This window comes from Aspergillus alliaceus (assembly GCF_009176365.1).
Source record: "Aspergillus alliaceus strain CBS 536.65 unplaced genomic scaffold BDW43scaffold_14, whole genome shotgun sequence".
Classification (NCBI taxonomy): domain Eukaryota; kingdom Fungi; phylum Ascomycota; class Eurotiomycetes; order Eurotiales; family Aspergillaceae; genus Aspergillus; species Aspergillus alliaceus.
Genome location: NW_022474697.1, coordinates 244,314 through 269,767, shown reverse-complemented (window position 1 = coordinate 269,767; position 25,454 = coordinate 244,314). Strand labels below are relative to the sequence as shown.

General features: G+C 47.5%; 7 protein-coding genes across 7 annotated transcripts; 2 read left to right on the top strand and 5 right to left on the bottom strand.

Moving 5' to 3' along the window:
- Window positions 1-247: 247 nt before the first annotated feature.
- BDW43DRAFT_299271 (calpain-like protein) lies at window positions 248-3,045 on the top strand (the record flags this gene model as incomplete). The annotated part of the gene is made up of 7 exons (XM_032044694.1): window positions 248-679; window positions 755-941; window positions 988-1,252; window positions 1,307-1,567; window positions 1,618-1,723; window positions 1,780-1,971; window positions 2,038-3,045. The coding sequence occupies 7 exons, from the start codon at window positions 248-250 to the stop codon at window positions 3,043-3,045; spliced, it is 2,451 nt and encodes an 816-aa protein (XP_031901760.1).
- Window positions 3,046-3,211: 166 nt separating this feature from the next.
- BDW43DRAFT_271899 (uncharacterized protein) lies at window positions 3,212-5,050 on the bottom strand. Its single transcript, XM_032041478.1, has one exon. The coding sequence runs from the start codon at window positions 4,676-4,678 to the stop codon at window positions 3,365-3,367; it is 1,314 nt and encodes a 437-aa protein (XP_031901759.1). The 5' UTR covers window positions 4,679-5,050; the 3' UTR covers window positions 3,212-3,364.
- Window positions 5,051-7,121: 2,071 nt separating this feature from the next.
- BDW43DRAFT_271891 (transcription factor domain-containing protein) lies at window positions 7,122-10,693 on the bottom strand. Its single transcript, XM_032041477.1, has 8 exons — window positions 10,321-10,693; window positions 10,169-10,251; window positions 9,028-10,014; window positions 8,767-8,975; window positions 8,581-8,713; window positions 8,303-8,527; window positions 8,076-8,231; window positions 7,122-8,009 (listed from the first exon to the last, which is right to left on the bottom strand). Exons 1-8 carry the CDS (start codon window positions 10,405-10,407, stop codon window positions 7,157-7,159), a joined length of 2,733 nt encoding a protein of 910 aa, XP_031901758.1. The 5' UTR covers window positions 10,408-10,693; the 3' UTR covers window positions 7,122-7,156.
- Window positions 10,694-10,707: 14 nt separating this feature from the next.
- BDW43DRAFT_271887 (lactoylglutathione lyase GLO1) lies at window positions 10,708-12,715 on the bottom strand. The gene is made up of 4 exons (XM_032041476.1): window positions 11,982-12,715; window positions 11,884-11,919; window positions 11,108-11,818; window positions 10,708-11,036 (listed from the first exon to the last, which is right to left on the bottom strand). The coding sequence occupies exons 1-4, from the start codon at window positions 12,013-12,015 to the stop codon at window positions 10,861-10,863; spliced, it is 957 nt and encodes a 318-aa protein (XP_031901757.1). The 5' UTR covers window positions 12,016-12,715; the 3' UTR covers window positions 10,708-10,860.
- A 706-nt stretch (window positions 12,716-13,421) lies between these two features.
- BDW43DRAFT_309751 (uncharacterized protein) lies at window positions 13,422-14,731 on the top strand (the record flags this gene model as incomplete). Its single annotated transcript, XM_032046769.1, has 3 exons — window positions 13,422-13,461; window positions 13,666-14,017; window positions 14,080-14,731. The coding sequence occupies 3 exons, from the start codon at window positions 13,422-13,424 to the stop codon at window positions 14,729-14,731; spliced, it is 1,044 nt and encodes a 347-aa protein (XP_031901756.1).
- A 173-nt stretch (window positions 14,732-14,904) lies between these two features.
- On the bottom strand, window positions 14,905-17,655 carry BDW43DRAFT_47180 (PH domain protein). The gene is made up of 7 exons (XM_032050100.1): window positions 17,490-17,655; window positions 17,234-17,436; window positions 16,854-17,109; window positions 16,662-16,787; window positions 16,491-16,583; window positions 15,234-16,436; window positions 14,905-15,078 (listed from the first exon to the last, which is right to left on the bottom strand). Exons 3-6 carry the CDS (start codon window positions 16,983-16,985, stop codon window positions 15,234-15,236), a joined length of 1,554 nt encoding a protein of 517 aa, XP_031901755.1. The 5' UTR covers window positions 16,986-17,109; window positions 17,234-17,436; window positions 17,490-17,655; the 3' UTR covers window positions 14,905-15,078.
- A 1-nt stretch (window position 17,656) lies between these two features.
- Window positions 17,657-20,866, bottom strand: BDW43DRAFT_46747 (arrestin family protein). Its single transcript, XM_032050099.1, has 6 exons — window positions 20,695-20,866; window positions 20,382-20,580; window positions 20,157-20,300; window positions 19,781-20,099; window positions 19,289-19,717; window positions 17,657-19,228 (listed from the first exon to the last, which is right to left on the bottom strand). The coding sequence occupies exons 2-6, from the start codon at window positions 20,441-20,443 to the stop codon at window positions 18,371-18,373; spliced, it is 1,812 nt and encodes a 603-aa protein (XP_031901754.1). The 5' UTR covers window positions 20,444-20,580; window positions 20,695-20,866; the 3' UTR covers window positions 17,657-18,370.
- Window positions 20,867-25,454: the final 4,588 nt, after the last annotated feature.

Sequence of the window (25,454 nt, the reverse complement as noted above, 5' to 3'; positions counted from 1 at the left end):
ACGAAGTTTATCAGTCCGATTCGCTCAGCCTCAGGAACCAACACGAGGTGACCCCGAGAAGCCTTTGTTTCAAGGTGATGGATTAAAGGCGCCTTGTTTTTCCAACTCCCTCCTATGAACGTGGGGCTGAAAAAGTTCTCGCTTATAAAAGCCTCATTGACCATAGCTGCGACTCCGGGACACAGTAAATCTCATCATCACCCGACTTAAACCATTACCTAGGAGGACTCAAAAGGTACTTGCAGTAATGGACCACGACGACGATCTCGGCGACATGGTATTTACTCCCCCACTCTCGACACGCTCAAGTAGTCGCAAGCGCAGGGCAAGCCAAGCGCCGCAAGAGACCCTGCGACAGTTTTGGAACCAGTTCAACACCAAGTTTCCGGGAAGGGTCTATACGGTGCTCCCGGACAACCCTTACGCACGAACCAAGGCGGAAAGGGTACCTAAAGGCGTGATCCAAGGACAGAATGCAGGCAAGTCTTACGAGGAAGCCCGAAAAGAATGTCGACGAGCTGTCGATCGCATTGTAAAAGAATGCGAGCGACTAAACCAGAAGTATACGGACCCGCACTTCGACATAGAAGTCGATCTCAAGTCGGGGACAAGGAACTGTTTGGATGAGCTTGAAGGTGAAAACATCGAGATGCGTCCAAGGGGCGTGAAAAGAGTAACTGTGAGTTTTATAACACACCCCTCTTTTCTAGGATCATAAGCAGATCATTATCTGACAAGTGTATCAAATACTCAGGAAATTTTTGAGAAGCCACAATTTTTCGTCAATGGACCGACTGCTTCGGACGTACGCCAAGGTCGTGATGGGGATTGTTGGTTCATGGCTGCCCTCTGTACGATGGGTAATAAGAATGGCTTGATCGAGCAGATTTGCGTGGCCCGGAACGAGAAGGTTGGGGTGTACGGATTCGTCTTCTATCGAGGTATGGTGATCTATTTGGTGATGTGAATGATACTTACGCTTTCTAGATGGTGATTGGCAACATTGTATCGTAGATGACAAGCTCTACCTACGAGCGGCCGACTACGATGAGTCAGTCGATGAACGACCAATCTGGGACGACATCAATCGGGCTGACACAGAAGAAGAGTATCGCAAGGTCTGGCAGACTGGATCGCGAGCTCTTTACTTCGCTCGGTGTGTGGATGAGAACGAAACTTGGTTGCCATTACTTGAGAAAGCTTACGCTAAAGCACATGGTGATTTCTCGGCCATTGAAGGCGGTTTTGTTGGGTAAGTGATACAGATGTTAAGACAAGGATTGTGGCGGAAATTGACATTTCGCAGGGAGGCTATTGAAGATCTAACTGGAGGCGTTACTTCGGAGATTATGTCGAGCGACATCCTAGACAAAGATAGGTTTTGGAATGAGGAGCTCATGCAAGTCAACAAAGAATTCCTCTTTGGTTGTGGTACCGGTCTGTTCTCAAACTGGCTGGACCCGAAATATCGAGGCCCTCCGCGAGATAGAAAGGGTATCTCTGAGAATCATTCATATTCCATCATGGATGCAAAAGAAATCGATGGAGAGCGCTTGCTTCGGCTAAGGTATACCCATCCAAGTCTGTACCATTGTATAGCTTGCTCACCCAAACCAGGAATCCTTGGGGTAAGAAAGAATGGACTGGCGCGTGGAGTGATGGATCAGAGCAATGGACACCAGAATGGATGGAAAAATTGGGCCACAAATTTGGTAATGATGGCGTATGGCTTTCCAAATTTCAGGTATCACGTTTGCATGCTAACAGCGCATTCTGCAGTTCTTCTGGATCTCCTATAACGACCTTCTCAAGAAGTACCAGCATTTTGACCGAACCCGTCTATTTGGTCCTGAATGGTCTATTGCACAGCAATGGACTACCGTTAATGTACCATGGTCCGCAGGCTATCACAGCACTAAGTTTGTGGTGAATGTGACTAAAGCAGGCCCTGTGGTCCTTGTCCTCTCCCAGGTAGGTTCCTATATTCAGGCTACTTCAGCATTCATACCTTGTCAAAGGCTTTGTTAACCAAAACAGTTGGACTCGCGCTACTTCAAGGGACTAGCCGGTGAATATGGCTTTGTCCTTAAGTTTCGGGTGCAGAAGGAAGGTGAAGACGACTACATGGTGCGCAGTCAGAACAGCCACTTGATCAGTCGATCCGTGAACGTGGAAGCTGATCTCGAACCTGGTCGCTACCACATCCTGATGAAAGTCACTGCTTACAAAAACGATAGTATGGAATCGACAGAGGAAGTCGTAAGCCGCCTGGCGCCAGTTAAACGAGAAAAGCTTGTTCAGATCGGCCTCTCGTACGATCTGGCACATGCTAAAGGTATGGTAACGGAGACGGAGGATGAAAGGCGAGCACGCGAGGAACTAGAACAGCGTCGCAAGGCTGCAGAAAGGCAGAAACAGATCGAGGCAACCAGGAAGAAGCTGCAGAAGCAATGGATCTGGAATCAGAAGATGGCCGCCCGGAAAAATAGAAGAGAAGAAAGACTGTTTGCAAAACAACACAACAATGCTGCTAGAAACAAGGCCATCGAGCAAGCTCTCACTGAGGGGCCTGTACGATCGCCGTCCCAGGCGGGTAACGGTTCAGGCGATGGTGTTGAAACAAAGCCTGCCAGCAATGGCAGTGTTCCCATTATCCAGTGCAACGGCGTCCATGTCTCGGAGACCGAGATCACTGGGAAGAGTGAGTCATTACAGACGAATTTAGAGTCATCATTCTCAAACCTCTCGTCACACCAGGAAGACCTGGACTTGCTGGAGGGCTTCGAGTTTGACCCTGACCTTGATATGCCCCCGGAAGAACCAGCAGAGCCGAGGATGACACATTCGACATCCAATGGCTGTCCAGAAGAGATCACCAGCGACCCTTGGAACGCCGTGTGTGTCGTGGGCTTACGGGTCTACTCCAGGGATCCGCAGTTGTCGCTTGAGGTGGTCCGGTCTGTATCTGAGGGAGACACTGGTGCTTCGCTTGACATGGATGATCCACTGAAAAGCGCTTCCTTTAGTCGGCTGGAAAGTAACTAATTGTATAAATTTGGGCTCGTCTTACGGATCTTTCTTTGACTTTTTAGCGATTGACAGCAAGTGTTTTTTAGGGCTACGGCGGTCTTGTAGATGGCCTCCTAATTCTAGTTCTTCAATTCAATTCATTCATCTATCTATCAATCATCGACTCGTTTCCATGATCTGTCGTCACTATGTCAACAGTGCTAGCGTGTCATGACATCGGTTAATTAACTCCATAGCCAAGCAGAACTTCTTGAGCCCGCTAAACAATCAAAGGACAAACTGAAACGCCCAAAAAAAAGACAATCATAAAAGTACTACGCCTTTTGCACTGCCTCTATTTGACCTTTTCTAACGCCAACGATTCTGGATCTTCCTTGAACTTCGCGCTCCTAACGAGATCCTGCACCTGTGCCAAGTCCCGTTCCTCCAGGCCATCCTCCTTGGTAGGGTCCGGTTTAGAGCCACCATAGACTCCAGCCAGAAAGCGCATGAAGACTGACAAGTGCAGAATGATTCTGTCCTCAGTTGGATCCAAAATATTCCTCAGCACCTCCACTAGGATCCCGGGTGCATAATAGGGAAGAATGGCGGTACCATCCCCAAAGCCATTGACACTCAGCCCGTTCACCAGATTCTTCTTGAAAGGATCTGCCAAATTCTCGAAAGCGCGCTGGAACCGCTCTGCATCTTCCTTAGTCTCCACTCGCCCCATGCAAAGAAGCCGAAGAAGAGCACGCTGTTCTTGGTCCCTGACAGACAGAAGAACGAATTCTCTATCCTTCAAGATACCAGCACGGTAATCCAGGTAGTCATTGTAGCATTCGGGCCAGTTGGGGTTTGTCCTCTTGCGATAGTCATCCAAAATCTCGATCGCCTTCATGTAGTGACGGAAGATGGGCTCTGTTATCACGGTACACCCACGCGGATTGCTATGCGCAGCAGCGCCTCCGACATCCAGAAAGGTCACCATGGCCTTGATGTTGAAACCTTTCTCCAGCTTATGGCCATCTTTCAAAGCAAGCAGACTGTGCGGGGCTGTTTCCCCCTGCACCAGTTGCGAGATATCCAGCTTCGAGCCAATCCTGAGGCTCTGGATGATATCTGCTTTCTTGTCTTGGTCCGGGAGGGTCCTCATCGCAGGCACCCGGTCCATCTCCACGGCTCTGAGGAGCACTTCCCCGTGGTTCTTGTCGGGTATTCCTACCTCCTTGGCGAGGTTCTTGTCCTTCCCAATGTCGTCTATCATCATTGCGACGAGAAGAGCGTATTTGTCTTCTGGGCTGGGTAATCGATCGCGGCAGTACTTCCGTAGCGTCTTAAAGGAGTCCTCCCGAAGTTTCGACTTTTCATTTTGGCCGCAGGTAAAGGCCTCGTAGTCGCCACCCAGGACCCATTTGATGGCCAGCATACTGACGAGCGTGCGATTGACTTCGTGGAAATTCTTACCGAAGGCTTCCTTTGATGGAGACCAGAGAGATGAATCTATGGCACTGGATTCCACGGTGGGACTTGCCTTCTTCAGATGCTCGAGCTCAGGCCCAAAGGTATTCTTGAAGAGGTCAACGGCGTCTTTGTCCGACAAGTCAGTGAAAGTGTCGTCTCTCACAACGTCCAGGAGAGACTTCGTCGAGCCAGTTGAGTCAGTCATCTTGAGCAGAATCTCATGCAAAAATCTTTCTCATTAAGCTGCAAGATGGGGGGGGGTTCAAGTAGATGGAATGCCTCGTGAAGAGGGTGGGCTGGGCTGTGTAGATATATAGAGTGTTGCGGCTGAAGTTTGTGCTTTCTGCGGTACGCAAAGGGCGAATCTGGCTCGTGTCTCAACCCATTCTCGTGGGATTCAGGATAGTTTTTGTATCTACGATGACAACGAGGGGAATCGGGAACTGGCGCACACTTGGACGGTTATTTCTTGGATACAGATTCCAGAGTCCTTGTTGTGTCTCAGTCCAGACGGAGACGAGCGTGACATCACGGGCAACGAAACAAAGTTCAGGGTTTTCTCCTTAGCACATCCCATTCCGGAGAATTGAAGATGTTGAATTGAGTGAAAGCGGTGGCAATTCCATCTTTTCTCGTGGCAACTTCCCCCTTTATGCCGATTCTCTATTTTCTTTCTTTCTACTTGCCATTTTTCCTTTATCACCAGTTTCACAAGTCACCGTAACTGTCCGTCTATCTCCTATTCTCTGGAATTACCTTGTTACTGTATGGTGGACCCTGCCCTTGGATTTAGAACGCCCAGCCATGGCTTCGCAATCGGGACAACCGTGCAAACAACACAAACACATATGCGTTCTATCACCCCCTAGAAATCAACCACCTGGAACAAAACAAGCACGTCTCATACAAATATAGGCTCTTTATAAAAGCCCAATCTGGTTACACAGTTGTAAAACCCACCCACAGTCCAGAACCTTAAAACAGACATGGAAATCATTTCCTAAGGCAGGATCTGCCTGCGGAAACAGTCCCGTACCGATTAGGCATTCTAGGCACCAGGCAACACCCCCACCCCACACTTACATACTCTATTTGGTACATGCCTCGTGCAGCCTTGCTATAAATTAGCGCTGACAGACTACGGCTATGCAGGAACTATTTGAATAATGTATGATTGGGCGTGCTACCCAAGTATCTCTTTCTAGCCACACCACATTATTTCTGTACAATGACTACAATGACAAATAACGTACACAACCACCGAGTGATCCACACCACCGAGTAATGCACTCCGTATTTTCATATAAAATTGACATTTTTCAATTCCTTATATCTCAACTATGCAGCCCTCAGTCAAGTCTGTTTTAAGCCAGTAGATTGTATATAAATATATATATATATATATATGTATATGTTGATGTCCTCTACCTTTTTTAATATAGATCAAGGGAAGTCTTAGATACAGTCCAATGAGGAAAAAATACAGTGTAATTTATATTACTCAGGTATTTAATACACTACACTATATAAATATTTAATAGACAGGCTAGTTATTATGCCAAATAAAGATATCTAGTATATCATATAAAATGAGGATCAAATGGTTGAATATACAGGATTGAAAAATGTCGACTTTATATGGAAATACGGAGTGCATCACTCGGTGGTTGTGTACGTTAGTCGGTTCCCTCGCTGACTACACACGACATGATGGTTAGTTAATTTTACATTTAGCGCACACCCGAGACATCACTCCGTATCCGTCGTCCCGACTTCTTTTTTTCTTGCACTGACAGTTTCCTTTCTTGTCCGATAGGAAAGTCGGTACTGTACCTGGGTAGTTCTACCGGCCCACATCTCTATCCATTATCCGGCGCTTCGACGATATCAATCTAGATCATGCCGAAGCACACATACCAATGAGTCTACAAATTCGACCTCGTATTCTCAGCCCGAGCCTCAGTCTCAGCCTCAGTCTCAGTCTCTTCCTCACAGGCACACAGAGCCGAATCCTCCTGGCCAACCTACAATCTAACCGATACAAGTAACCCCAGGCGACTCTGTCAATTAACTTTTAGGAAAGCGACACCTGAGTCTCTGTCCTCGTTTGCCAAGATAGCTTCTTTTCACTTTCGGGTGGCGATGAATGAATCATGAGACAGAACGGCACACTTCCCGTGGAAGGAGCTCGATCCTATATTACCTAGTCCGGTCAACGTGAGTCAGATGAGTTTCTCGTGTTAAATACAAGGCTTTTCGTAAACAAATGGTGGTCTTGAGCTAGGTTTCATATCGAGTGTGGGCTGTGTTTGGGTAGAGATAGGGAAGGGCTGTAGATGAAGGTATTGGTTGCGACGGGTGTTGTTTGGCAGATTGCTGTCTTAACTGAACTGGAATGGGGAGCCGATTGCTTGGGTTCTAAAGGAGTGAAAAACATAGCTTTTGAAATGATTCTATCAAGACAAGTATGTTGGAAAAAGGATTGCTCCCACAGGTGAGGTGTGGATGAAATAAGGATATACTTGAGTGTATATGTGCAAAGGAATATTAATAGGTATAGCGGGAGACAGAAAGCGATTACCACGTACAATTTGTATACTATTCTCGCGCGGCGGCACATGCGGTATTGAGTGCCGTCCTTGACAAAATTGTTAACAAATATTATTCTCTCTATTGTATAAGTCTATAAAGAAGGCCCTCCAAAGGCATTATTCCCATTCGGCGAGTCCCACCAAGGCTCAATGTCGGAAAGATTGGGCAGTGCAGGCTCTTCCCCGAATGCATTCACATTACTCATCTGGGAGAAACCGTTGTCCCCAAAAGTACCAGAAAGCAACTGCAGATCTGAGTTACGAATCCAGTCAAATTCTCCAGGCACCCCCAGTTGAGTCGGATCTAAAGACTGTTGCCCCGGGAGTTGTGGTTGGGGCTGATTAGGAACGGAAAAAGTAGGCTGAGACGTTGGAGTAATAGAGGCTGGATAGGTAATATGGTTATTTGGGGCAGTGATTCGTGTCTTCTTCCTTGAAGCATCTGCATCCGAGCCAAGACTCGCTAGTTGCTGCAATGATGGCTGATTGCTTATTTGGCGCTTCAGAGCTGAACCCGACCTGCGCATGTGGGCCTGCCACCTTCGCTGCAGGCTAACCAGGAAGTCACGGGTCCGTTTAGCATTCTCGAATGATTGGCCCAGTTCGTCTAATGCTCGGAAGCAAAGGTTCAAGTAGGCAACCATTTCCGCATTGCTGTTGCTGTTGTCGCTCGGACTTTTGCTGGGGTGGGGAGTGTTAGAGATGGTGACATAAAGGAGCATCAAGGCCGCGCTAAATATGATGGCAACGACTTGGTTGTTCATGCGACGGAAAGTATAGAATTTCTCGTAGATATGGAGCAACCGTGCAATTGCTATCGAGGACTCAATGCACATTCTCCGGGCATGATGATAGCCCGGCCCCTGGCGAGGACTGCGCGGCTGGATGTAACTTTTTGAAACCCAAGGCCTGTGCGTGAAAATGACGATCTGGTGGTATTGCATACTACATACCAGTCAGCTTGGGTTTACTATAAAGGTTTAAAATAGTCCGGGAGGATGCATAGCATACTGTAGCATGAGGAGATGAGGAAGTTGAGGAATAGTATCATTTTCAAGGTTAAGGTTTAGAATAGAAGGCAGATTCGCTTTCCACGCAAACAGGTCATCTGTGACCCTATGGCACAGCCTTTGAAGATCGTGCCGAGGAATATCAGAACAACCGTACCTACATCATGTTAGCACAATCTTAGAAAATGGATCAATTCCTTTCGTGCTCTGCTGCGATGGAGAACTCACAAGATATGGCCCGCAGGTGAGATTATTTCCCAAAGAACGGCAAATTGTCTACTGATCAGTTCATTTGGGTTCCTTATGCCGTGCTTCAGGGCGTCCTGTTTCGTTGGAAGTCCGTAAGGATACCATATACCTTCTTTCTCTGCGCCTAGATCAGATGCGGGTTTCGGAACGGTGATGTCTCCTGCGTTCATCCGGAATGGTCTTCCCAGGTAGAAGCCCCAAAAGCTGTAACGAAGTCAGACCATGAAAATGTGTCGCTACAGCCCGAATGAACATACTGATCGGCGGTGTAGCTTCCCCAAAATGCTATTCGCCGCACATCAGCTTCAAATGCTCCTATCTCTCCTTTCTCAACATAAGGTGTCATGTCAATGTGCAGGCCGAGGTCAAACGCGAGCCTCGTGGACATCCCTAGACCAAATCAGCCTTCCAGGTTTAGCGATCTCTCGATCGTCCCTACATACCGCTATAAAGCCATCCACGGGCGTCTCGATTCGCGGATCCTTCGTGGGAACTCAATATCACAAGCGCCTGTACTGTAGCCACACAAGGGGAGTCCAGCTCAATTTCTAGAAGAGCTTTCGCCCTGTCCGCAAAAAACTCCGACAACGACTTTGGGAAAGTAATAAAGGTCGGGTGATACCTCGCCTCAAACGCACTTCCAATAGCACACCTAAGATTCTGTCAGTCTGTAATACCATCAATTGGCTAGTGTATGAGCATACATTGCATTTGTAAGCACTTCCGAATAGAATGGCGTGTCATCGTACTCATTCCTCCACTTTGATCTAGCAATCATATACATATCCTTGTCGACCACGTACGTGCTCGTGTTCTGCCAAGTAAAATAGAGCTCCACAAGATGGTCTTCAAGCGCTTGGTTGACGGGCTGCCCAACCCGCAAATGATTTAAAATGTCCTGTCCATCATGGCGGACTGTTCGTGCATCAGGACGTTGACGTTGCTGGGTCGCAGAAACATCCACTAAATTGAGATTTGAGGTCGCCCCATAAAAGCGAAGGTGGCCATCACCCGCAATTTTTAGCGTGCCGATGCGATGTGAAATTTGCTCGATAACATCCTTTTCTGCCTCATCTTCCTCGCCGCTCTCTGATTCATAATCCCTGTCGTACCGCGCTTGTCTGAGCAGTGCTCCTGGCTGCTGCTGCATATCTGGAGTCAACTGAAGGCTGTCCGGGCTAAGGCTATTATCCTGAGAAACATTGGTGCCATCATTTAAGTTGGCGTAAATAGTGTCCAGACTTTCCGCCGTTGGAAGTGTAAACCCCCAATTTGCAGGAACATAGTGGCTGGAAAGACCAGCACTAACCCCGAGAGAATTCACTGTTTCTCGGCCTTTCGGGGCCGATGAAACAACCGTCTGGTTAGAGAATGCATTTTGTGGCGGCGAAGGAACCTCCAGGGGACGCTCACTTGCATCCAACTTCCCATCGAGGGGCGGGTTGGCTTGAGGGCTGCCGTGGGCCGGAGAATGCGCAACAGCTTTTTGTGGGAAGGCTAACTCATTTGTCACACTGGGTTCTCTTCTCTTCGCCAGTCCGCGAGGGATTTGTAGCGTATCCAAAACTCTATTAATGCCCGACTCATCCTCGGGTCTCATTGGGGGCGGTTCCAGCCCCTGGTCGTAAATAAACTGGCACAGTTGATCTATTCTAGCGGAAAATAGCTCCGTGGCAGCACGTAGAGACACTCTGGAGGAATGACAGTCAGCGCCTGCCTGATATGCACAAGCATAGATCCCAGCTTTGCCTGCCTTCTCGAGAATGCGAGATATGCTGTACTCAAGACACGAAATGCATTTCAAAATGGGCCAGCAGTAAACATAGAGTGAAAAGCTAAACATACTTCCGTTTGTCGTCGCCATGTTGATATCTACAATCTTTGCCTTTCCGCTCACAATTATGGCAATGCGGAGTAGCTCCGTCACACTGGTGAAGATTTGTCAGCTGGGATAAATACAACTTAGGTCCTGTGATGATGAACAAAACTGAACATACCCTGATCTTGCTCTCCCGACAAGGAACACATGCCGTGGTGACATGTTTGCGAGGCGCCCTCTTGGGCTTCTCTACCTGGGGCTCCATCGCACAGGTTACTGTGGCGGGAAGCGTAGGGAAGAAATTCTCTCCGGGTGGCTAATTCACGAAACGAAGAGCGAGCATCAGTCAGCCGACATCTACAGAGGATGGTTTAGCAGAATACATGTTCATAGCAAAGTCGACGAAAATGATGAAGACGCTTAACATGGCAGCGTGAAAGCTGGCGTGTGGAGGTGGTTTCTGGGGAAGATCTGGAAACACTCGAACTGATGGGCTTTTCTTACTGGGCGGGGAGAGAGGGCCCCACTTCATTTGCCCTATGAGACTTGAGGCAACTCCCATTATCCACCTTTTGAGGTAAAATTTCCCGCTCTCACCTGATACCTTCCTTTCTTACTTGTTTGTTTTTCACTGAAAGCTAATACAGGTACTATAATGTTTTATAAAATTTTGCGCCCTCGTACTACAGGCGCTATACCTTACATACAGGGAGCTAGATTACCAATCGCCAGTGCGCTTGATGCCCTCGTTTTGGACCACTTCAATCCAGTATCCATCGGGGTCTAAGACAAAGGCAACGTTCCTCATCCGTCCGTCGGTCAAACGCTTCTTCCAGTTAACATTCAATGATTCGAAACGCTCGCAGGCGGCATTCAAATCGTCAACGGAAACGCCTACAGCAAGTCCGGCGGTGTTAGTGACAATGGTCCTCGCGAGCATCAGGTAAAAGGCCAGGTTTACTTACAGATGTGGCCAAATCCTTGTGGCTCGGTGTTACCGTTGTGGTAGACTGGTCCTTCTTGCTTCTCCGTGCCGTAGTTCCAGGTGAGCTCGAGCAAACCTTCCCACTCGGCCACAGGATTCTTGGCGTCTTCTTGTACCTTAGGGTTGGATCCAGGGTATCCTAAGAAATAGAGATTAAACCCTGCATCCTTGTTCTCAGCGGTTCGCACATGAGTCATGCCCATGACCTCTTGGTAGAACTTCAAACTTGTCTCTGCGCATTTGACCCGGAGCATGCTGTGGTTGAATCGATAGTTGGCGGGATCCGTTGTGGTACCCACGTCCTCGTTGTGGCGACGTATGATCTCAACCCAGTAACCGTCAGGATCTTTGGCAAAGGCGATGTTCTTCATGCGTCCATCGGTGAGTTTCTTCTGAAAAGGATAGCCGGCATCTTCGATTCTCTTGCAGGCCGCCTCGATGTTGTCAACCGAAATAGCAATATGGCCAAATCCGCGGTGGGGTTCCGTGTTACCGTTGACCACACTGTAGTTGGGGTCATTCTCGGTGCCGTAATTGTGGGTGAGCTCCAGGACGGCATTGCGATCCGTGAAGTGACGCTCACCCTGGAGGGACTTGGGGCCATCGTATGCGAGGAAGTAGAGTGAGAACTTGTTTTCGGGGAAGTCGAGGTGTTTGATCTGATTCAGTCCGAGGAATTTATAAAATTCCACTAAAGACAAAGGGATTTGGTAAGTAAGGTTAAAAATTCGTTCATGGTATAGGGGAAATCCTCACAAGATCTCTTCGGGTCCTTGACCCGGATCATAGTGTCTATCAAAGTAGAGCCATTGTCAGCCTTGAATTCGATTCCCAAGGGCCGAAGATAGACTAACGATTGAACTTATACTTGGAGGTATCAGTCGCCATGGTTGCAAGATATCGATTGGTCCCTGTAATGTGTCAATAGCTGAGATCATTGTGGGGTAAATCTTAACTTATGGTTAGCTGGTATGCACGTACCTGGTAGGGTGGAAAAGCTTAGGTTGAGGACCTTGGGGGACGATGTGCGAAAGGATGGGAGAAAACGAAAAGAGAACATATAGAGAATAGGAGGGGTAAGGAGGGGAACGAAGGTTGTGGTTGATTCTATTGATTAGTGTGCAACGTGAGGAGAGAACTTGGAGTAAAAAAAAAAGGTGGGGACATCCTATGACGCTGTGGCTCCAAATCTTCATTGCCGAGTTTACCCCGTCCAATACGAAACAGTCTCTCCAATCAGGTTCGAATATATAATATGCCTTATCAGTGGTCTCACATGGATTTTTCTAGCTTTCTGCTCGGAGATTAGGTGGACAATTGGTCAGAATACTATATAACATCTATCTATACAAATATCTGGCTGGTTCACGTGATCGCATATTGCCGATAGCTAGCGCATACTAATCCCTCCTTTAATGATCGGCAATATTAACAAGGGTACGATATGTTCCATACACAGCACTTACGGAGTCAAGCCTTAAACAATGGACCCTTTGAGGAACGGAACTAAGGTAGTATCATCGTAGTTCTTCAGCTCATTATCCTCCGGTAAGGTTCATTCTAGATGATCAACACAACATGATATAGTACCAAAACAAGTATAAGAATAGATGCTTGAATAGAGTATTATACATGAGTTTCAGCAGCTTGTTAGCGGAACTGTATTACTATATATAATCCCACCTGAAATATAAAAGCATACGTGCAATTTGAGGGAGAGTTCCCAACTGAGGAGTGAGCAAGAAGTTCGATGTCAGGTGCAAACGCTAGGCCTATTCGGCCCAGGATTGAGGAGCCAAAGGCGGTGGCCTGATCGGGAAGGTGTCAATACCCAATCGGGTGATGTTATGAGCATCCATAATCATCCTCTTTCTGCTCTTCAACAACTTAGTACGACTAGTATATCCCCCCTGACTCTGTCGGCCTTGACTATTGACGTCCAATCGGCCGCTTTTGCCGGTGATAATCTGATTGGAACTCGGACTTTGGATTCTTAACCCAAACGTTGGCCCCCTATCCTTCGAGCAAGGTTTGTCCTCTATCCTTTGTTGTTTCCCTCATTCCAGACTTCCCCCCAAGCGATCTTCGCTCGCTTAGATCACCCTACCACATGCGCGACTGGCATAAGCCTCACTGGCTATTGGGTTCCTTCGGGTTGCTTGCTTTTTTGTGGCTTTGTCCAACTACATTTCGCATACTTACTTCCCTACCCAACCCGCCCTACATCCCCCACCGTTACTTTCCCCACGCTCTCAAAGCTCGTTGGAGTCTGTGTTAATAAACTCCTTCTCGCAATGGGTTACGTGGCATTAGGCCTGATCATGGTATGGAAGCGTCAGCCCATCTTCTGGCTTGAATTAACCCACGTCTGAGCCATGAATCGTGTGGTGCGCTATACACCTAAGATTAGCTTCCCTTCTTTTACCTTTAAAGACTGTTTTTCCACACCCCTATGCTTCTAGATTTTTCTAAACTGCTTTTGATTGTACTTTTTATACTACTATTACTTGACGCAAATGGCTGAGTATCAATTTCCAGTCCGATTTGGTTGCTCCACTCAAAAATCTACTGGTTTCTACGGAGCACAACACTGTCCGTATTGGGCACAAAGCCAGTTCAAGTACGCCCAAAACCTTTTAGATTGCTCAGAAGAACCGATCGAGTACGATCACAACGATAGTGACTACTCGGACAACTGCTTCTTCTTTCCCGAAGACTGTACTTGGTCGCCGCCTCGGGACTGGATCCTCCAAGACAAAGAGTTCGAAGACGATATCGATAACGCCGGCGTCATGATTCCAGGTCTTCCCGATATCAAGATGATCGACGCGGAGGCTCTCGGCGACCTGTTAGAGGACAACCTTTCGCCGCCGGAGATCACCACGATTCTGTACAGTAGCTCGTGATCGTCGTATCCCCCATAATCATGCTAACGGGTTGTCATCTATATAGAGTGTTTGCTACTAATGGTGCCATCTTTGCATACGCCTCGTCCCTTCCATCCCGGCAACTGCGGAATTTAAGTGCAACATACGGGGCCGCGTACACAGCCTACGCAAAGAACGCTTCCAGTGGTAACCTCACGGGTGTAAACCCTGCCAGCCATCCATCATCTTACGTGACAGCTCAATCCGTATCTCTAGGTGATGTAGGATCTATTGTCTTTGAACTCGACGAACTTGTCGCCGTTGTCACCAGAATAGCAGACAAAGTGCTCCTTGCCGCCGTCGGACCGTCTAAATTGGAGCCCGAAGGGGAGACTGATCCTTCAAACGGTGCCCAGAATAGCTCTATAAACCCTGTCGCGGACGAATTTCCCCTGAATGAGCCTAGAACTGGCACTAACGGCACCTCTAACAACCAAACCCCTACCAACGGAACGCCCAACAGCATCAGCCGAATCCATAGCGAGGCCAACATGCAAACAGACGCGCAACTTGAGACGCAATACGAAATCGACCGAAGCAGTGACCTTGCGCGCCTGGCGAGTCTCAACCTCTCATCCTCGCCATCCATCTTGCTCGCTCTGGAGTCGAAATCTGCAGCGTTAGGCAGATTCCTCAGCCAGAAATTGGAGGATCTAGAGAGTCCCGAGGACTTCTAAGCTTATGTCATTCGTCTCTCTTTTCTCTAACTACTGACAGCGTCTATTACCCTTCATTTGTTCTGTAAGATTTTCATAAGCTATATGAGCCTCCTACTTGTTATTTAGCCTCTGATTTTGTTTTGATCGATACTCCCGTCATGAAGCGTCTTGTTGTTTAATTTTCCAGTTTATGAACGCCGTGTTTCGACAGGTTCTTTCTTCCTTTTTTTTATCTTTGGACAGAAAATGCACCGAACATCTAGTGAATTACTCGACTAAGTGGACTCAACAAGCATTGCTCAACCGATTAAATATTATAAGCAAACTAAAAATTTTTACACCAGAAAAGAGTTCAGGTACCTAGACTAGGTTTGCTAAGTTGTCAACAGGGAGAGGGAGAATAAAGCATTTATAAAAGAAGGTATATCGCTGAATCTCTGGTTTCCAGAAAGAGGAAGAATTCAAAGCAATGGTTATAGACGATAAAACCGCAATGGACAAAGGTAAGGAATGAACTGACTCATGATTTCTCAGTGGCGGTTCCACCCGGAGCAGTGTGGAAGTGTCCACTAGCCGTACTAGCCGTCCGAGACACCGCAGGGGGAGAGACGGGAGATTGAGCTGTTGCCTCGCCCTCAGGCTGCGTGGGTGACGTGGCCTGGGTTGCGATTTCAGGGGCTGTGGCCTGCGCGGGGCTTGTTGCCTCGTTTGCCTTCTCTGAGTAGGCTGGCGGGTGGGCAACGGCAGGGCTTGCCGGCTGGGAGGATGCGGCGGCGGTGGCAGCGGCGGTGGTATGCATCGGGCCACGGGTGCAATCCTTGATGACGGACCACCATTTCTCGGCATCGTTGGCGGTGTGTGCCTTGAAGCTTAATTCGGTGGTGGTGTGGAATGCGTTGCCGACTTTGCCGCCCGAGACATCCTTGCCCTTCACGCTAAACTTGACGCCGTCAATCGCGCCAATGACGCAGTCGGGGAGGTACAGAGACAGCTCCGGGGCCGGGTCGCGGCGGAAGTCGTCGTCATCTTTGAACTCGTGGAGGTACCGCGCTGGGGTGACGACGTAGTAGCCAGAGCTATAGCCCTTGAGCATGGCACGGGACTTCCGTTCCAGAGACCCTTCGATCAGTGCCTTGGTCGCACGGTGATCCATATTGGGAAAAGTGATGTTGGACAGAGTCCTCGGCGGCGCATCCGGGTTGATAAGGACATCGTCATTCTTCGTGATGAAGTTGACCCACTCGAAGTCAGGGGGGATCTTTTGAGCAGAACCAAGCATATCCAGGTACATTGTGCTCTGGCGGTTGAGCTGGCCAGTCATGAATTGGGTGAATTGTTCCATGGCCCCCTGAACAGTTTGCAGGACATGTGCCTCAAACTGCTGGAAGTTGTTCTGCACTGCAATGATGTCCTTGCGGTTGTTGTTCTCCTCGATGATCTGCTTGTTCAGGCGATGGGTGACACCTCGGCGCAAAATGTAAGGGTCGTGGTGCTGCTCAAGCTTGTTTCCTGCGGCAGCATCCATAGATGCGGTCTGTTGAGCAAGGAGCTCAATGTGTTTCTGGGTGACAGATCGTGCTTTGTCGACAGCCTTTGCGCTCTTGGAAGCACCGCCGGTGAGTTCCTTTGACTTAGCCTTGATTTCCTTGTGAAGACGTTCCAAGGTCGGGAGCACGGATCCCTTCAGGTTCTTCTCTGTATCAAGGTACATATTCACCATTCCCTATCAATGCATTAATGGCGAGGGTAAACTGAAGAGAAATGTGATAAATAATACCTGAGTATTAGCGCGGAGGTTCTCAAACATAGAAGCCACTCCGCCAGCGTTCTGGGAAAAATGGTGTCCTTCCCTCAGCGGATCGCTGACAGTCTGTTCATGGCAAATCGCTGTCAGCGTAACCTGAACATATCGATAATTTAATAGATGATCGTAATCGCGTCCACATACCTTCAGGACTTTCTCATAATCCTTCGAATGCGACCTCTGAACCTTCGAAGTCACACTGACATAGTCCTCCAGATAAGCACACATATGCTTCAAGGCGCGCAAACGCTCGTTAAGGAGGTTCGTAGTCTAGCGAAGACCTGCACGTTAACATTGTCTATGGATAAAACAACCGGAAGTCATAAGTAGGTGTACCTCGCTGCTATCGGAATCCGGAATGGCCTCATCGTCACTCATAGAGGCTCGACGATCCGGGGCAATGGAGCTCGTGAGGGTGGAGGAACGATGAGGGAGCTTCGCCTCCACGGGACTGCTTGTGGCAGACATGATTGCGGGGTAAATGTGCGATGCGCGATGTCTACTGAAGCTGAGCGATAGAACAACTCGATCACAGGAGGAAATTATGTGGAGAGAACACCGGAACCGCGGATGGATTTAGTCGAGACTGTAGCTACCATTATTCGTCAGAGGCTCCATTTTCGAATCCGTCCAAGTGAGGGGAGATGTGGGAGATGTGGGTCACGAATATTCCGCAAAAGTGAAGACGGGTTAGAAATAGAGTACTCGGCACTTACTCGATCTAATCAATCCAACTGGAGTGAACCCAGATTTAAATTGTCAAAATGGTCCGCAGAAGAGAAAGAAAGAAAGAGGAGAAAAGAAGGAGGATGTCCTGGACTTATTAGGTGGAAGAAAAATGATCGACGGGCGCCAGACGATGAAGTCACCGACCGCTTCCTTAGCGTTTTTTTTTAACCCCTCAGCTCCAAGTTACTTGCTTCCCACATTTCTGTCACTGTCAGGAACACAATGGAGACTCCAATAACTTACTTAGACCCAATTTGCTCGATCGGAATTCGTTTCTGTCCTGATGTCCCTTTTTGAATGTCCAGAGTATCCTGTAGTGTATACAGTCCATATGTGTATATACAGTCCAGGTTGGTAGAATCGACGCACACTGCGTCACAACATCACAACATCACATATAACCTACACATCTCTCTAATCAGCATCTAGAATGAATGAACCAGATCGAGATTCGAACGACGCCGATGGCTCGATCGGTCTCTATCCGAAAGCAGTTAAGGGCGGGTGTGCTCAGCCACAGTTCGGTGGCGAAAGCTGAAGAAACTATTGGACGTTTGCATCAACCTTGGTATGTACCCCACTCACAATCATCTGAAGTACACACATAGCATGGCATGACCAGGGATTCGATAATGGACCCATAAAATGCAGAGGGAATCTTTTGGATTTCGATTATAGTCAGCTTGAGAGATAGGTAGATATCATTGCCGCAGCGTTAATGCTATGCTACAGGTACAGATAGGGAAATAAAAGAGGTATCTTGAAGTCTTGAAAGAAAAAGTCGCCGTAACTCATGCGTATCATCGGCCTGAGCCGTCCCATGCTGTATAAACCCAATCCAATCTCTCTAGTAAACGCCGATGTGCAAAACCGTTCCTTCCCACGTCTATAAGTTGTATATAATAAAGAAAGAAAAAGCACCCAGGAGCACCCAATCCCCGGTCTAATATAGATACAAAAGAAATAAGGTACATGCTTTCTATCGTAAAATTAGGAGAGTCTCTGAAATGTAGCGCGCCTAGCGCCTCTCAGCGTCCAGCGCCGACAGGACCGTAATCATGATGAATGCCGAGAACTGAAAGCTCTCCATCTGTTATGCAGATAAACCGTCCTCCTTCCTGAGCCTAAACCCTGGCCCTGGCCTGGACGAGTCGCAGTCTTCGGTCATCGTCATCGTGGCTGGAGGAACGAGCGTGGGCAAGGGCTGGCCGATGATGAAGTATGTCCAGGGAAGAAAAGAATTGACTGGACCCACGCCCAGCAGTTCGAATATAGGCTTGCTGGGGGGATTGGGGGGGTGAGAGAACGGGAATGTCCTCCGCGACAACGGCATCATAATCAGGTAACTCGAAATCATGGGGGCGAACAGTTGTACGAACTGCAGTCGAATAACTCGGAACACGACTCAAGGTCTCAACCTCTGCATACTGAGGGTGGAACGGTGTGGCCATTCCAGATGGAACGTGCTCATGATCCACTTCATCAGAAGGTCTTCGCGAAAGCACTGGGCTCGAAGGTGTATGGGAACCGGAGCCCGACGATGGCCCAAAATAGTCTGGAGGAACTCCTAAGCGTCGACTTTCGTTATCGGCTGAATTTTCATGATCGGTGGGTGATGGTTGGTGGGGTCGCAAGGTATTAAGGTCTGAGAGATTAGAGAGACGGCTATGCAGGGCAGACGCAGAGATATCAGTGTTCGTCAAGGCATTCATAGAAGCTAGGTTTTCGGTGGAGAGATTGCGGCTAAGAGTGCCAAATGGTGTGCCTGGGCCACTTCCAGCTCCGGGAGTTCGGTAACCAGAAGGATCAAGCTCGCTATACAATTGGTCAAACTGGTGCTCTCCGTACAACGGAGGTGCCTGTTGAGCGATACTGTTGATTGCCCGTTGAGCAGACTGCGGAGTCTGGTCGACTAGATTATTGTTCTCGTCAATCGCAAGGTTGGGAGAAATGAAGATAGACACAGGAAGCGTAGCTCGCAGCTGTAACAAAAACAGTCAGTATCGTCGTCGTGGTCAAACACAACGAGGGTAGTGTCATACCTCGCTAATGTGACCATCAGGATTTAGCAATTGAACGCGGAACTTAAGCTTATGCCTGATCTTAATACCCTTCGTATCCGTATCCTGTAGGCACCGGGTCAACGTTTTAGGAAGATCCAAAAAACGCGAGAACTGGTAGCCTTCTGCCACTTCGTCAATGATTTCCAGACCATCATCGTGGTCCAACTCATGCTCGTCATTCAGAATAGTCCTCGTGTTCTTGTACGTGTTGCGAATAGTATCAGGATCTTCGGGGTTTAGGGTGAGATCGTGGCTCTCAATCAGTTGGGAAACAATCTGTCCGATTTTGAGGCCCTTCAGCAGTGGAATGAGCTTGAAGTCAACTCGGATGCTGGTTCCAAAAATAACGGCTTTAGTTGGGGTGCTGATAGAGTACTCGATCTTGTTGGGCCAGATATTCTCCACAGACTAAGGCAACCAAAGTTAGCAACTCGATACGTAATGAGAACGCATAGGTGAAATGCCACTTACCATAGCATGAGCCAGTTCAAGAGCACTAGGTTCCAAAGTCCGAATGATACGCAATGGCTTTCGGACAATGATATCCTTTGCATATTTACGTCCAATTTCGGCCTTGAATCTGTAGGTAATGTAGGTATCGCTGAGACCTTCAATGCTTTCTGGCATGTTGCCCTCTAGGACGAGATTGAATGGATATTCATAGTTGCCCGCCGGCAAGATTTCTGTCTTGCTTTTGCCGGGGTCTCTGAATTTCCATGTCTTCTCATAAATCACGCGCTCTCTCCACGATTTCCTACCGCCACCAGCAGAACTGGATGGCAGATGCCAGCTGAATGGTCCGGTTAGTCACCAGACTCTACCTAAACGATCCGGAAAGGCTACCTACCAAATCCGAGATATGCCAGTGAGGTGAAGGCGAATATGCTTAATCGACAGGGGTTCTGATAAGCAAAGAATAAGCTTCCCGCTCAAATGCGCACTGGCAGCTTCTTGTTCTCCGCCCCGGAAAACAATATAGTCTTCGTCTAGACTGTGATGAGAAATAAACGATGTTAGCCAGTTTCGACAGGATGTGGATTTCCGAAAACGTCTGCGGCGGGATGTAACGCACCGGATATCGAAGTACTTTGCATGGCTTGCACTGCCCCCACCACTGAAAAAACTTAGGGCCATGGCGTTCCTACTAACAGCCGCAAATCTGCAGCTGCCAGGCGATTGTAGAGGAATTCAAGGAAAAGGTTGAAAAGCCGATGATTGAAAGATAGGTGAAAAGAGAGAGAAGATGGGGAGGACTGGGAAGAAAAGGCACCCTAGGAGCCGCGCGTTTGGGTTAAAAAAAAAAAAGAAAAAAAAAAGGCCTATGACACAAGATAACGGAAAGTTTTTCTTGTATGGAGCCTGCGATTGATCGACCGGTCACTGACCAGATTTACAGGCAAACCGGGTCGACGACGGGTCCCACCAGAGAGATAAATTGTTCGACAGTGGGGTCACAGGAGCCGGTTCCGTCGCCTTTGAAAAATTGGGTTTCGGAGTTCCTTTCTTTTGTCCCGGAGTGGCGACAGAGTGAGTATTTAGGTTGGGAGATGATGCGATCGTTTTGATTCAGGTTGACTAAGCTGGACGATAAAGATAGCAGTCAAAAGGGGCGGAGGGGAGATTGTGGGCTATAGTTGAGCAAGGGTCAGTATCCTACTGAAATGAAGAGGTTGACAATCGGATCTATGTAAAAGATAGAAAGAGATAAAGAGAACGAGAGAGAGAGAAGAATAGTTGTTATCCAGTGAATAATATATTATATAGAGCAGGCAGAAATGAAAGAGTGCTTGCTATAGGAGTATAATATAGCAGGAGATTGGAAGCGGAGGAATCCATATGGAGGAACAAGGGCGGTAATGTGAATACGTTACATGCCAAACATACCGGAGAATTTGTAGTGGATACAAGGTTTGATACTTGGTAAGAGATGGTATCCTGTTTGTGACCAGTTTCCTTTCAAGAAAAAGAAACTAGAGGTTAAGCGAGATAGTCGGTGGTATTTATTTGACCCCTTATCCCGTGCAAGTAATGTAGCATGAATAGGTAAAAGATTACTTTTTGCGACCTGCTGGGATCGCCAGTCTTTTAGTACCAGGTCTCGGAAGGTTATCCTCATACTAGTAAGATCGGCCATAGGGCGGCAGTCGGCTTAGCCGGGTTGGCTATCACAAGGGAACTGGACAACAATGGAGGAATAATCGGAAGTATGCTTGCGTGATATCTAATTTAATTTCCCTCCATCCGGCAGGTACCTACATATAGCTATTACCAACAACTTATCAGGCTATCATCATCGGCAGTGAGATTTTTAATTGATCCAGGCCATCCCTACAGTGGGTAGTAGTATGCAGTAAGTATGCAGTAAGTATGCAGGGTGCGTTACACGGCATCTCTCCCTGGTAATTCCAGACGGATTGTGGGATGGTAGTATTCGTCACTGCCTTCATCATAAAATAAATAACGCTCCACCGGATGATCTGCTCATCATCGGCTGAACTCTATCACTCAGGTACTTTTGCAACTCAGTCTTCATCTGGAAGTTGATATCCGATCAATCCTAAACACGCTATGGCTGCAGCGAATTCCGGTGGCATGATATCTCGCTAGCTGACCATCATATACTGATAAGAGTCTATTGAAACAAATCTTACAGTTCGTAATCCCGTACACCGGAGGAAGTAAGGTAAAAAAAATCAAAGGAAAAGACACAACCCCTACTAGTCTTTACACTGTGTTCTTTTGACAGTGACACAAGAAGAAGCTCATAAGGTAAAAGCTAAGCTCAGCTTGCCAACCAAGATTTGTGGTGGGCATGAGAGCTCAATTCTCATTTGGTTTTCCATCGATGACTCCACCATCGACATTCTAGGCCAGTCGATACATCATGGATCAACAACAAAGAGCTTCTTCTGGGTGACACATTCCTTGCGAGGTCAAATGATTAGATCATCGATATTTATTTTTATAAACAGTCAATGAGTCTGTACTTCATAGTGTCTTGAGTTTACAATTGATGATCACGTAATGATTTGTATAAATGATTCATAACTCATTGACAAGTATTATTATGTTGATCAGGGGATTGAACTCAATTTACACCCTGTAGTCTGCGTCATGGTCACCGGAGCTGTGCGCTTCTTGTGCATATGCTTCATACAGCAATGGAGGTTGATCAGGGACAACTCATGATGCGAGGGTCCGAGCATGACACTTGTGGATAAAGGAAGCATGCTCGGAACGCTCACCGCTTGTGGACTTAGTATTATAATCCACATGTCATGCCTTTGCGCGATATTCAAGCTTCTGTAGCCACTCATAGAGTAGCTCTGGAAACTGCAGAAATCAAATAAGGTAGCTATACCAAGTACAGGTATACTAGATGGCAAGTCTAATACGAGAATGGAAAGGCTGCAGAGTAGAATCTCTGGAGAGATATCTCGGGCAGTCTCGGGAGACATTTCGCATGTGATCGGGAAAACTCGCACCTCATCGGCAACGTGACCCGACTCTTCAGTACAACGAACTTATTCCCATGCTAAACCCATGGTCATCACCCAACCCTCTCTACCTCGGATCCTCGGCCTTATCATCTTAGAAAAAGTAAAACAAAGACCTTTTTTCCGGTTCTTACAAGGGCAACGGATCAAGTTCGCAAGGTTGATTACAGTCTCGTAATGGTGACGCTCATGAAGAAAAGAAGCTCCAGAGCTGCTATCTTTCAAACGCTTACTCAATAGCCTAGACCACTCCAAAGGGATCGTCTTGACGCAAACCATGATATCACAGTTTGGCCTTACGAAATACGTCGCGAGAGGAAATCTCTTATTTACGACTAAATATTTTTATCAATTTTATTTATTCATTGACTCTTTATGTTTTAATCTTTCTTCGTGTTCCACAGTTCACTAGTACTACCTGCAGAATACCTAGGTTGGCAGGAAGGTTTTATTGAGAAGGGGTTTACACCTTCCTAAGGTGCACATGCTGTCGATCATCACATTCAGTGTGCCACGTTCCAGAACAGAAAATTCCCAGGGTCGACATGCAGCTTTAAGCGGTGATCACATCATCCGAGCCGGCAGAGTTAGTGGGGTGGGTCAGATCAGAGAGCTGAGAACACACTAAAATTGTCACAAAAGATAATTGTTTCAATGGCCAAGGGCACGGAATCCTTACCGGCTATCATGGTATGGTTTGCGGACAGCCCTAAGTTTGGCATCACTTACCCCCATGACCCTCCTAAATAATGGTTTCTTAGACGTATAGGCAGAAACGGCCAGTTTAATTTAGAGTATTCCCCCCCGAATACTTGACGTCCAGTGTTTTTATTACTATCCTTGTCAAAAGACGTAATTTAGGGAGGGGACTACTGGGGTACTGCTAGAATGTACTCCGTCACTGAATACCACAGGGGTCTGTTTCATGACGTTGTACTGCTAAAGGTAGGCGAATATCTTCGGAGTACACAATGCCGACGGCATCGCGAAGTGGACGTCCATCGGCATGCCGAGTTAAGTTTTTTATGGCATACGCTGGTAACCCGGTGTCTCTATCCGGAATAGTTGTGCCAAGGCGCCCGAATCTGATATCAGGGATGTTGCATCGCTGGACCGCCACTTGACTCACCAACAAACCCCTGGAAGACGAATCTGGCTAAAAATTGCTCAAACAAATGTCTCTCACCGTCGAGACCAATTTATCCTAGACAATGGACATACGAGACAAGTGCCCCACTCGAACTAAGCACTATCAAGAAACAAAGACACAACTTGTCATCAAGCCTGCCAAGATTCGCCAGGCACACAGAAATTCCGAATAAGATAGGCTCCATGTCGATACCCACTCTCTCGGAGCTGCCCGTCTGCCCGTCATTTGCTGCCCGTTGAAGAAATTTTTAGATAATCTTTGACCGCTACCTCGCTAGAAAAAGTTTACTTGCTATCTTATGCCTATGGAGACTTATGTTTCCACAGCGGACTGTTACCGCTGGTTCCACCGAGATAGCAATCAATTCGGGCTACCGTACTCCGTTCCCTAGGCTTTACCGTGCGATTGGGCCTTGACCTTGGTGCAATTTCCCCTATCACCTAGCCTATGCTAGGATCCGATTGCGATATAACTAAACCAATGATGATCTTTCTATAACACACGTTTATTCTTTTACTCGAACTTTGATTTTTTTTTTGTTACCTGATTTACGGCGATATGCGCAGATCTCTCGACCCTTGCCTATACCGCGTGGGCATATAACGAAGTCGCTGCCACAATCTATACCTGACATGACAACATTTGATAACCAGCACCCCGATGATTGGGGTGCTTGGGCCCATAGTCTATAAAAAATTTGTATTTTTTCTCTCCCATGGGAAATACGCCGACGTGCAAGCCTCAAGGGTACAAGACCCTTATAATACTCAACATATGTACATCGTTGTTCTAGACTCAAATCACCAACACAGACCCACCACCAACTTGTCAGGCCCAACCATCCCAGGGAATATGAAATTATAGTATCAAGGGAATAGAATTCTCCCGCAGAGGCACTTGTCGATCGCCCGAACAGGCTAGTAACAAGCTCGAAGATCAAGCATTATTAATTTCCTGAAACCTACGTCCTGCCTCTGATATTTCCAAGCGAACAGTTCCTTCCTCGTTGGCGGCTGATGTACGTACATACATACGTTCTCATCTAACTCTCTTCCACATATGTGAAGCCATGCATACTCATATACTTCCTACGCTACTATTGTACTAACCTCTTTCCTCGGTGCATGGAACGCGCAATGGCCCAAGCAAGTCACTAGCCCAAAGCCAAAAGATTGGACAGAAGAAACCAGATTAATCTCTCATCGTCGCTGGATCTGTAACAGGCTCAAACATAGAAAATCAGACTTAGACAACCCCGGTCTATTCTGAGGCATTTTACTTCAAACGCACGTCGCCAGCGGAGTCCGCGGGGTGATCCCTGTAACCTGGACTATGGGGCTTAATATATGCCCAAATTTATCTGGCGCGCATCATCTGCCCGTTATAGGGCACTGACTTGTATAGGATCTGGGATCAGATTGAGATTGGGCTACGGAATGGGTGGGCGGTATAGGCTAAAGTCGGATTTGAGATCGTCGAATCCACCTATTATAAGGAC

Bases quoted from the DNA above. Each gene is read 5' to 3' on its own strand.
- BDW43DRAFT_271899 (XM_032041478.1), bottom strand. From the start codon at position 4,678: ATGACTGACTCAACTGGCTCGACGAAGTCTCTCCTGGACGTTGTGAGA.
- BDW43DRAFT_271891 (XM_032041477.1), bottom strand. From the start codon at position 10,407: ATGGAGCCCCAGGTAGAGAAGCCCAAGAGGGCGCCTCGCAAACATGTC. The intron at 10,015-10,168 runs GTATGTTTAGCT...TCATTCCTCCAG, and splicing joins CATGGCGACGACAAACGGAA to AGTGTCTCTACGTGCTGCCA. The intron at 8,976-9,027 runs GTATGCTCATAC...ACAGAATCTTAG, and splicing joins GAAGTGCTTACAAATGCAAT to GTGTGCTATTGGAAGTGCGT.
- BDW43DRAFT_271887 (XM_032041476.1), bottom strand. From the start codon at position 12,015: ATGGCGACTGATACCTCCAAGTATAAGTTCAATC. The intron at 11,819-11,883 runs GTGAGGATTTCC...CTTTGTCTTTAG, and splicing joins CAAGGACCCGAAGAGATCTT to TGGAATTTTATAAATTCCTC. The intron at 11,037-11,107 runs GTAAGTAAACCT...GACTTGCTGTAG, and splicing joins ACAAGGATTTGGCCACATCT to GCGTTTCCGTTGACGATTTG.
- BDW43DRAFT_47180 (XM_032050100.1), bottom strand. From the start codon at position 16,985: ATGTCTGCCACAAGCAGTCCCGTGGAGGCGAAGCTCCCTCATCGTTCC. The intron at 16,788-16,853 runs GTACACCTACTT...GGTCTTCGCTAG, and splicing joins CGGATTCCGATAGCAGCGAG to ACTACGAACCTCCTTAACGA. The intron at 16,584-16,661 runs GTATGTGGACGC...TGCCATGAACAG, and splicing joins ATTATGAGAAAGTCCTGAAG to ACTGTCAGCGATCCGCTGAG.
- BDW43DRAFT_46747 (XM_032050099.1), bottom strand. From the start codon at position 20,443: ATGGCCCTAAGTTTTTTCAGTGGTGGGGGCAGTGCAAGCCATGCAAAG. The intron at 20,100-20,156 runs GTAGGTAGCCTT...CGGACCATTCAG, and splicing joins ACTGGCATATCTCGGATTTG to CTGGCATCTGCCATCCAGTT. The intron at 19,718-19,780 runs GTAAGTGGCATT...TGGTTGCCTTAG, and splicing joins TTGAACTGGCTCATGCTATG to TCTGTGGAGAATATCTGGCC.